A 10,497-nucleotide genomic window follows, 5' to 3' on the forward strand; every position below is an offset into this window, starting at 1 on the left:
CCTCATTCAGCACAGTGACCCGATATAAGCTATCTGTTTTGCTCCCTTTCTGCGCAGTCGACCAGAGTGTTAACCAAGAAGTATGTAAATAGCCAAATATACAAAAAAAAGGAAACCACGAGGGTAGCAACCAGAACCACCAAGCTGAAAATCACAATCCCGCTCGACACATCCTGGATCGTCTTCAAAGGCTGCAACGAATCCGTAGCCAGCCCAACCTGCAACGTCGACAGCACCGTGTTACAAAACGCAAACGTGATAATAATCCACCCAAACCGCCTCCGAAAAAAGTCACTATAACTCGGCGGCAGAAACCCACTATACCCCCTCAACAGCTGCAAACCACTCGACAAAGTCCCCAACCGCACCCAACACAAATGATCCAGCCGATTCACCCTCAACTCGCCATAATGAAACCGTCTATGCACCCCCATCAACCCATTCACATCCAACCCACCCTCCGGACCCGAACCAGCAACCAACCCCTCGACAAACCCCCTCCACCTCTCCCAACTCACCCCGTCGGGCAACAACCGCGCCTCCCTCGCCACCACCCAATCCAACTCATCCCGCACCAACCACACATACGACACCAAAAACCCCCTCGCGCACGCATCCAACTCCCCCCCACCACCCAACCACCCCTCCCAAAACCCAAACGACAACAAATACGCCGGCAGCGGCTTGACAAACAACCTCCGCGACCGCGGACACCACACCAGGTGCAGGTCGGCGCGCGAGGTCGGCGCGATGGCCCGCCCCAGCTCGTGCACCTGCCGGTGCAGCGGGCGCGCGGGGAACTGGCGGCCGGCCCACCACAGGTGCGCGTAGACGGTGTCAAGGCGGGTCAGGGAGAGGTCGGTGTGGAGGAAGGTGCGGAGGTGGGGGGTGGTGGGCAGGAGTTGGGAGGTGGTGGGGTCGAGGAAGATTGTGGGGAGGGTGGTGGTGAGGGGTGGGGTGGTGGTGGTGAAGGGGAGGGGGGGTTGGGGTTGGGGGGGGTTAAGGTTGTTGGTGGTGGTGGTGGTGGTGGCTGCCAGTGGATGAGTTCGTTTTCGGGGGTGAAGGGTGGCGGTCGGGTGGGGATGTCGGGGGCTGGTTTGTGAAGCGGAATCGAGGTTTGTTGGGGACTTCATTGCTGCTGGGGATGGTTTCTTTGTGCGGGCCTCGGTTGTCGATTCAAAGAGGGCCTGGCTGTAACCTGAAGATGGCGAGGAATTGTCTGGTTGCGAGGCAGTCTGATGATGGTGCCTGTTCAGTCGGGTTTGCGCTGCTGTCGCTGCTTCTCTGTTTTAACCCCCCTGCCATTAAAAAAAACTCAAACCACCAGATAGCCCGGTTTCAAAATGTGGCAATGCCGGGGTGAAGGATGAAGGCCGTAAATGCCCGTTGCAGAGCCTCGCTGCCTGAAGGCAGTGCATGCATGCTGCACTTCAAGGTTTGCAGCCTCTCAGCTGCAGCCTTCAGGGACGGTATTGGACGGGAAGCGCCACAACTCATGCAAAGCCGACGTGGCAGCATGCAAGGCGGACTGCTTAGTAGTAGATGGCTAGATGTGTATTCTTACGTATCGCATAACCTGTTGCCATCCTAAATTTTTTAAGAAAGAAAAGGATGGCGTAGTAAAAGTTAAGGGAGGAAGAGAGTACATACAACTTTAATCGGTGCACGCATAGTAGAAGATCTGTGTAGAATCAAGACGCGAATATGACTCCGATTAGCATCGCACACACCGCGCTTGAGAAGCAACATGTAGAGGGCCGGCCACCGTGATGATGTGGGCTGCGTGTACCTCCGCCGAAAACTTCATGAAGGGCTGGAAAACATCTTCGTCAGGCGTGGTGTTGGCGAGTCGCTCGTCTGCCTCCTTCTGCTGTTCGGTTAACGAGCAAAGGATCTTGATATCCTCGCAGCCGGGTTCCTTGGCCAGAACAGCCGTTACAGCCCTCAGCCCCAGCACATACACTACCACCTTTTTCCACGTTTGGGTGTATTTGGCAAACGACCTCGGGTCCTCGGGTCGAGCGGGGCCATCTCGGTCCCAGGGCTTCCTCGGATGCGGGTGTCTAGTGCCGTCTTCGTTGCTGCCGTTGATCGAAGAAGTTCCAGCTGCGCCTTGGCTATGGCGCTCTGGAAGGCTAACGCGACTCGGCCAGCAATCCCGGATACGTTCGGTGTGGTTTGGGCTTTATCGTAGAGCCAGATGAGGCTCTCTGCCTCGAAGCCCTCTCGGTGTTTGTCGAATGGGAGCTTCTGGAGCAGTACATTGGGTTCTGAACTTCTGCTTGTTGTGGTTGCCGCCGCTCGCCTAGAAACCTCTTGACCCAGTTGATGGTGGCTGCGGGTCCCCCGGCCTGTACACGTACCGTACGTATCTGGTTGTGGAACCCATTTTGAACGCGGTAAGGGGTTGGCCGCTTAGGATTTCCACTGTGTCGTGTGTTTATAACACTGCATCTCAGCACAAAAACAAGCTCTCTCTTTTTTTTTTTTTTCGCCGCTAAGATGATGTTGGTGTTTCTTTCACGGGGAATTGCGCCGCCGCTATCGAAACCAACAGATTCGTATTTGTACTTGTGAAAACGAAGTGCCGAGTCAAACCCGGACCCGGGCCGGAAAAGTGGGCGAGAGGCCGACCCGAGTTTCCTAAAACGGCAACATTCGGCCGGAGCAACCGGGGCTATTCTCAACGACAAGCCAGCCTCTGTTTCATTGCTCGCGGTAACTCCCTGAAACCTTCAGACGAGATGACGATGCTACATCTTTTGTTGTTCATATATGTACATGTACTTGGTGTCGAGAGGCGCGACGTTGACACAGCACATTGAACCTATACAAGAAGCCTAGTCGCCGTCACCAGTACGAAACTAATGGCAATATCAACACGGACCGATCCAGCCCCATTTATCCCTCCACTCCACCTCCCTCCCCTCTCTGAGCAATGGATGAGCCGTGATGTCGCCCAAATTGGAACAAGCGCCTGTGGGCACATAACGGCCCCAGGTTGGGGTCCTATCCGGGTACGGGGACACACATATACCTGATACATTCATGGAATACATAGGTACCCGCAACCAAAGGGAGGATCTGAACTGGGCAGCTAGAATGCCGCGGCTTCAGTGACGGATGCGCTGCTGGGATACACCAGGGAGATCCGCGTGTGAGACTCGAGGTTAGGTGGGGCTGAAATGCCTCGGGGCTCTGGGGGTTGAATGAGTAGGAGAGGGAATTGGTATTCCAAGGGTGGTGGGAATGAGTGATATTGGTGTTATTGCTCGGAGTAAGACGTACTACTACCTTAGATAAGTACTTTTGGTGTGCAGTTCAACCCGTTGGTTTTTGCGAAGGCTCCCGGCTTTCATGGTGAAAATAGGGGCTCTGTTGGGGCCAACCTTGGTGCCGGCATCACTCAATGCTGTTATCGTTGTTTGATAACATGTCCTGTGCTGGCCGTGGAATGACCCTGGTTGTCGAGAACATGTTCTTTGGCCCTAATTGCTCTCAAACCTAAGGTACCTAGGTACCTACTGTGCATCCTTGGAGTTTGCCTGCACGTGGTTAGGGGGGCTCAATGTTGGCAATTAGACCACAACATAGAACAAGTGATCAGTTATGGAGATGTGTGAACACGTAAATTTTCTCTTTCGGAAATCTACTTAAGATACCAACTCCCAGTCTCCAAGACCGATTGGTCCGCCAACCACCTGTCACGAATATGGTCGCATGCAACCCGGCGGGGCACGCTGGTAGTGCCCCGAGCCAATCAGCAAAGAAGGGCCTCCTGCCATGGGAACCGGATCATGAGCTGTAGACGCAATCCAGGGGTGACCAATCAGGAATGGATCATTGGATCGAGGAACGATCTAATGATCCAGAACGGATCGCAGGATCATGGAAGTATTCTTCGATCCAGGTACGGAGGTACCCAGGACTTAGTTAGTATATAGTCACTCGTTCTGGAGAGCTCTGGGAGTTCTCCAGTTAGCAATCACAACTACAGTTCGCTACAAGCTCGGAAGCCTACTGTTGAGACAAGCCTTTGTTGTGCACCCTTTGGCTGCACCGAACCTAAGCACCCTTGAGAGATTACCTTCAACCGAAGCTGAACCCTAACAGGACAGGGTCCTGAAGTAGGTTCGTCACACCACCCCGACCGCACCACATCGCCCAAGAAAAGCCATGTTGGTCCCTGAAGATTACAAAAAGCTCGACGCCGCTTATGAGCGGCTCCGCATTGGGGACGAACGGTATCAGGAGGAGTGGCGCGAATACTGTTGCTTGAAGACATTAACGTTTTCGTACACCCCTAAGCAACAGGAATATAACCCAGCAGAGTTCGCCCGGTACAGACAAGAAGGGTTTGGAGACCAGATACCATCCGAGTCACAGTGGTGGGAAACTCATCATGATTGTTTGACCTCCTTGAACCATGGTCACCGGGTGTTGGCTCGGCGGAAGATAAAGAGAGAAGTGAAGCAACTGGGAGAGTCGATGCGGGATTTTGAGGTCATACGGGGCGATCTTCGAAACCGCATAAACGAGCTTTCACGCCCATATCTGCGAGGCTTGACCATTCTAGATTTGCCCAACGAGCTCCTCCTAGAAATATTCCAGTACTTGGAATGCGGCTTTCGCCCTAGACCCCCATGCCACGACTGGTACTTTCCGCGCTGGCGGAAGGATATTGAATATATCAGGAATACACGTTTGGTATGTCGTCGATTCCATGACCTATCCTCGGAGCAACTCATCCGCGTCGTGAGCATTAAGCTCGACGATGGATCGCTTGCGCGTTTGGAACAGATATCCCATCATCCCATGTTTTCAAAGGGAGTTCGCCTTATTCGCGTCATTCCCCGAGTTTCACAACCGCGCTTTCGTCGATTTCAATCAGTTCATTTCATACTACGTGGACCAACTTCGGCACAAGGCCAGCGAGCTAGAGTCGTGGGGCTATGATAGACACCCTGATGTGCATCCCTCAGTAATATATGCGCTGGTAGAAAACGCAAGAGTTGTCGCGAGGACATTGCACCGATTTACATCGCCAAACCACGACATTGGCGGAGACGGCAAGAACGAAGAAACAAGAAATAATCGAGCACACATCGAGGCCATCCATCGGGAGCATGTAACCCTCCTTAAAAACCAGGAGTTACTGATGACGAGCGGGAAGTTCTCTCGTGTTGTTGCCTCTGCCATGGCAAGGATGCCAGATGCACGGGACCTACAGTTCGGTGAAGCAGGTATTGGCAGTAGGCCCATACTATGGCCCAACAACCTCAACGTCGGGGACATCGTATTCAAGTCTATGCGTCTCCCGATGTCCAATTCAAAAATGCTGAGGCACGCTCTTGGGCTTTCCAGTTACCAATGCTTGGTCCAACTGATGATTGCTCTCAGACACGAGGGTGTTTTACTCAATGGGATCGATATTGGCCTGTGCCCTATAAGAACTCCCGGGAGTCTGGCGCTTCCCCTGGACATTCGGAAAAAGCTCTCGTTGAGTATGCAACAGTTGATGAACTTTAACATCACAGTCCATTCTGAGGGCCTGCCGCACCACCCGCCCGGGGCTGATCTCAACGACTTCTTATCCGCTTGCCTGGACACCTCCAGCCTACAAGATGTCGGCCTCTTTACACACTCCAACACCTACGCGAATAACACGGAGGAGGCAATAGATGTGGGAAAAGCCCTGGAGTCGAGGGCCCGGGAGAAGCTCACTCATGTCGTCATTGAAGGGTCGTCAGTCCACCTATCCGAGCTAATAGCCTTCCTCGACGCATTGCCCGAGTCGATAACCCGGCTCGGACTGTCTACTATCCGCTTGTGCAGCGGCACCTGGAAAGAGGCTCTGGATGAGCTTCGGAACAAGCAGTATCATGTCAAGAAAAATATTCTTAGGATTCCCAGAGGCGCAGAGGTTAACTCCATGTCATGGAGAAAACAAGGAAATATATTTGGCCACAATCTCGACCACGACGGCACATCTGACCGCGTCAAGGTCAGCGAAGTGGACCGTTACATCGCCGGCCAAGATATGCAGCAAACCAATCCGCTGCTATAGCCCCCCGAGAACAAACTCGGCGCCGCAAAGTAACCAAGGAAGCAGCATATACCTCCCTAAGTACTGATAGACATCGACGCTGGTGGAAGCAAGGGAAGACTGGTATGGGTCGTGTAGGTAATATCAAATGATATCTAGCGTAGTAGGTCGTCGGCTTTGGTCGATGGCTGGTCGTCTGATCTCAGTGATCTGGTGGTTGGCGAGGGCCTAGTTCCTACACGTACCTATCCTTCAGAAAAGTTCTTCCTTGGGCAGGGCTTGAACCCAGCCTCCTAGGTACCTTGGTCAAAGTATCTGTCAACGTAAATGCCTGTTTTATCAAGAACTTTTCAGTTACTCTCAAACTACCATGAAGTGAAAACAGGATTCTCCCGGGTTGTTTTGCAACACAGAATTGCATCAGGTATATAATCTGAGTTGTCCACCCCACAAGAAACTCAAAGGCTCTTATTGCACAAGTACCCAGACGCCCACCATTGGTACACCATCTGCGCGTTCCTTGCTCGCCTAGGTAAGCTCCCAACGGTCATCGAATACCTACCTAGGTACCTACCCACCGTAACCAAGCACACATACGGCCACAATTGCTTTGGCTTGGCTCCCAGCCACGGTTGCAGACCGACCCAGCCCCGTTGGCCATTAATATCAGCAAGACGTTTAATCACCACCCAGCATGAGCCATGATGTCGCCCAAACCAAAACCAGCGGTGGTCTCAGGCCAGGATCCTATCAGAGGCACAGGGGCACACACATAGCTGAGGCACTCATTGAATGCATACCCGCAACAGAAGGGAAGGCCTGGAGTAGGTAGGCAGTTAGGATTCCGGTTTTCTGCTTGACACCGGCGTGAGTTAAGCTGTCTCCTTACCACCAGCCCTGCCGCGAACATACAAAGGTTCAAAAAGAGTACGATATGGGCTTTGTACCACCACCTGCACGATTCGGCCCTGTACCAAAACCATGTCCCTAGCAGCTACCTCCATGTCATTGAGTTCAGAGCATAACCAAACCCCAAAATCCACCCACTGCCACCCTCTCCGCTCCAAGCCCTCCAGCCCGCCTCGGGGCATTCCCCCAACAGCTAGCTATGCGGAGCACACTAACACCGAACGGCCCCCGACCGCCGCCTCGCCGCCTTTTCGCCTCCTCGCCTCCTAACGCCTGCGCCTGCGAAGACCCCCTGTCACGAGCCTGGCTGTCTGCACGTGTATGTACACATCTGCGCGCGAAATGGTCCCGGGTGGGGTGTGCCCTCTGTGAGGTGGGGGGGCGCGGGGGGTTCAGCGACAGGTGCGCTGCTGGGGCGTGCCAGGGAGATCTTACGTGCCGTGTGTGACTCGGGGTTGGGACTGCAGGGGTCCATGAATCTAGGGGTGGAAGTAGACGATGAGGGATGTGGTGGGATAGGGAGGTGATCCCCTAAGGGTGGGTTGGGGTTTGTTGTGGACGAAGGGGGGAGGAATGAGTGACGCCTGGCGTTGGGGTCGGATGGCTCGGAGTGAGATGGGAGCCCATGTTCGTGGTATTACTGCTTTTGGTGCCAGACCGTAGGTTTGGGAAAGCCCCCAGCTTTCATGTGTTTGGATGTACTGACACTGGAATAACGACCGGTTACAGAGAACAAGTTCTTTGGACCCATAGTAAGTAACTACCTTAAGTACTTGGACAGCCACATTGTCCTTGCCTAATTTTGCCCGCTCCTCTCGAAACTGTTGTGTCTCCTTATAGGGTGTTGGCAGCCCCAACAACAGGTGTGTAGCTAGTTACCTCCTAGTAGTCATGTGGACCTGTGAACATATAGCACATGTTGTGAAATGCAGATACAATTCCCAGGGCCTAGGTGCTCTAGCCGCGACACAGTTCATATCACAGGCAACCAAAGTTTCTCTTTCATAAACTTGGGTACTTAAAAATAGGTACTAACTCCTAGTCTCTCGGATTGATTAATAGTCCGTTAACCAGGGGCACCCTGATGGCACCATATCACTCAGGAAAACAATGTCAATCCCTGAAAACTGCCCAAAGCTTGACGCCGCTTATGAGCTCTCGCGCCCGTATCCGCAAAATTTGACAATTCTAGATTTGCCCAACGAGCTTCTGCTCGAAATATTCGACCACTTCATCGTTCTCGACTCTGAGTTTCCGTTGCGTGGCTGGGACTGTCCTTGTGGCGAGGGTTTCGAGAGTTTGGTGAATACACGCCTAGTCTGTCGTCGATTTTGCGAGCTAGCCTCGCAGAAGGTTATCCCCGTTGTGAGCATTGCCCTCGACGAGGAACATTCACTCAAGCGCCTGGAAGAAATATCGCACCATCCCACGCTTGCAAAAGGCGTTCGCGTCATTCGAATATGTCCCCTGTTCTACGCCCCTGCTTTCACCGATTTCAGTCGGTACGTCTCATATCACGCTAAGGTCATTTCCCACTATGCGAACCCAGATTATATCTACAAATCTAACCCGGAACAAGACCCCTCGGTGGTAGATGAGATGATTGCAAACGCAAAAGCCATCGCCTCATTCCTAGAACGCCTTGCATCGCCAGACTACAACATTGGCGGGCACGGCGAGCGAGAAGAAGAGGATCGAGAATGGGCAGTGGAGCTTCATCAAGAGTATGTGGCCCGCCTCAAGAGGCAGGAGTTGCTGGTAACAAGCGGGAAGTTTTCCCGGGTTGTTGCCTCTGCTATGGCAAGACTCCCAGGTGCGCGGTACTTACAAGTGGGTGATGTATTTGATTATTGTTGGACGGATGTACTGCCGATTCCAGCCAGCCCCGACGTTTGGAGTCAATTCTCTAACTATATGCTTGCGCCAACTAGCAGCTCACATACGCACAGATACAACCTCGGGCCACTTCCCAGCTACTCATTCCTTATCGATTTGGTGATTAAGCTTCGACACAAGGGCGTTTTGCTCAATGGCATCTCCGTTTCCTTAGGCAACATTGGAGGCCCGGGGAGCCTGGTGCTTGCCCCGGATATCCGGAATCAGCTCTCGCTGTGTATGCAGGAGCTAAGGGTTTTCGACTTTGCCCTCGGTAGGATAGGGCGTGACCCAAAGGCGGGCAATCTTAACGAGTTATTATTTGCCTGCTTGGACACTTGTAGCTTGCAAAGTGTCAACGTACTTGATAACTTGCGCGACACAGATGGTCTGGAACCTATAGATCTGGGCAAAATTATGGGCTCGAGGTCTCGAAAGAATCTCACTCGTGTTGGCTTCAGTGGACTCTCCACCGACTTGTCTAAGCTAATCGTCGTCCTCAAAGCATTGGCCGGAATCGATGATCTGCTTCCAGCTGAAGCGGGTCCGTATGCGCAACGGTACCTGGAAACGGGCTCTGGATGAGCTTCGGAAGAAGAAATACCATTTCCCAGATATTCTTGTAAATCCCAGGGGCGCAGAGCGTAGCTACATCTCAGCTGAAGATATGTGCAGAATATTTGGGGGTGTGAACGATTTCTCGCTTAAACTTTACCCCCGGGGTCTGTTTCATGGCGAGCGTCTCTCCGATGTTGTTGACCCTGATAACACCCGTAAAGTCACCGAAGCCGATCGTTACATCCACGGCCAAGATTCGAAACAAATCAACCCTCTACAGGCCCTTGAGGACGGGCTCACAGGAGATGAGCCTGCCGAAAATTGAGGCAAGGGAGGGTCTTATCTGTGTGGTGATCAGCAAGGGTTAGTACGGGTAAAGCAAGAAGGCAAATGTGTGCCATATAACGTACTGCGTATTTTCTGGGATCAAAAGACAATCCTCTCTATTGCAGACGGCTATATGTTCGGTCGTGGCACCATCAACTGCATTCGATCCAAGCCCTATAAGCTCACATGTCTCTGGCTTCGTCACGCTCCCCAGCCCCTCCGGCTGCCTCAAACACCTGCTGCACCGCCCCCCACCTCAACCACCAAATACCATCATGATCTGCCCCCTTAACCGTCTTACTGCCGTAATCTACCACGTCCCGCACGCCCCCCTCCCACAGCCCATCAAACCACTTCCCCGGCTTAGACGCCACGCCGCCATCCCCCGTGAGCGTATCGGTCTCGGCATAAAACACCTCCAACCGCACCGAGCCTGCCCGCCACCCCTCAGGCACTCCGCCGGCATCTGCAGCAGCACATCATAGTGCGCATACCCCGCCGCATGCGCTACGAATCGGTTGGACCGCCCATCCGCCTGGCCCCATGGCTGGCGGCGGCCCCCCCCTCCCGCCCCCCGAAAGAGGCCGCACACAGAGAACGAAGAGACAAAGCCGATCGCCGGTAACAAAACAGACCTTACACTGTCCTAGGGGACTTTTGAAAGGTTAAAGCTGGCTACAATAAAAAATACACTCCTAGGAATCGAAGGTGATCGCCTCTCAATATACGAGAAGGGAATGAAGTTTCTGGAAGCTGCGCCTTGGAGGATCACACACAACCAG

The 10,497-nt window shown here is 53.2% G+C and overlaps 5 protein-coding genes across 5 annotated transcripts in view; 3 read left to right on the forward strand and 2 right to left on the reverse strand.

Annotated features, from left to right (window-relative positions):
- CHGG_08038 (uncharacterized protein) overlaps window positions 1–1,103 on the forward strand; it is a gene marked incomplete at both ends in the record, with an annotated part of 1,985 nt that extends 882 nt beyond the window's left edge. Inside the window, 2 exons of the mRNA XM_001225693.1 lie at window positions 112–255; window positions 681–1,103. Coding sequence (XP_001225694.1) covers window positions 112–255; window positions 681–1,103 — 567 coding nt within the window. The remainder of the gene's footprint in view (window positions 1–111; window positions 256–680) is intronic.
- Window positions 1,104–1,714: 611 nt separating this feature from the next.
- CHGG_08039 (uncharacterized protein) lies at window positions 1,715–2,389 on the reverse strand (the record flags this gene model as incomplete). Its single annotated transcript, XM_001225694.1, has 2 exons — window positions 1,715–2,081; window positions 2,364–2,389. 2 exons carry the CDS (start codon window positions 2,387–2,389, stop codon window positions 1,715–1,717), a joined length of 393 nt encoding a protein of 130 aa, XP_001225695.1.
- A 1,787-nt stretch (window positions 2,390–4,176) lies between these two features.
- Window positions 4,177–6,067, forward strand: CHGG_08040 (uncharacterized protein; the record flags this gene model as incomplete). Its single annotated transcript, XM_001225695.1, has 3 exons — window positions 4,177–4,340; window positions 4,612–4,707; window positions 4,828–6,067. The coding sequence occupies 3 exons, from the start codon at window positions 4,177–4,179 to the stop codon at window positions 6,065–6,067; spliced, it is 1,500 nt and encodes a 499-aa protein (XP_001225696.1).
- A 1,513-nt stretch (window positions 6,068–7,580) lies between these two features.
- CHGG_08041 (uncharacterized protein) lies at window positions 7,581–9,415 on the forward strand (the record flags this gene model as incomplete). Its single annotated transcript, XM_001225696.1, has 5 exons — window positions 7,581–7,614; window positions 7,685–7,707; window positions 7,796–7,818; window positions 8,059–8,768; window positions 8,835–9,415. The coding sequence occupies 5 exons, from the start codon at window positions 7,581–7,583 to the stop codon at window positions 9,413–9,415; spliced, it is 1,371 nt and encodes a 456-aa protein (XP_001225697.1).
- Window positions 9,416–9,897: 482 nt separating this feature from the next.
- The window catches only part of CHGG_08042 (uncharacterized protein), a gene marked incomplete at both ends in the record, with an annotated part of 1,214 nt that continues 614 nt past the window's right edge, over window positions 9,898–10,497 (reverse strand). Inside the window, one exon of the mRNA XM_001225697.1 lies at window positions 9,898–10,181. Coding sequence (XP_001225698.1) covers window positions 9,898–10,181 — 284 coding nt within the window. The remainder of the gene's footprint in view (window positions 10,182–10,497) is intronic.

This window comes from Chaetomium globosum, genomic scaffold (genome assembly GCF_000143365.1).
Source record: "Chaetomium globosum CBS 148.51 scaffold_5 genomic scaffold, whole genome shotgun sequence".
Lineage (NCBI taxonomy): Eukaryota > Fungi > Ascomycota > Sordariomycetes > Sordariales > Chaetomiaceae > Chaetomium > Chaetomium globosum.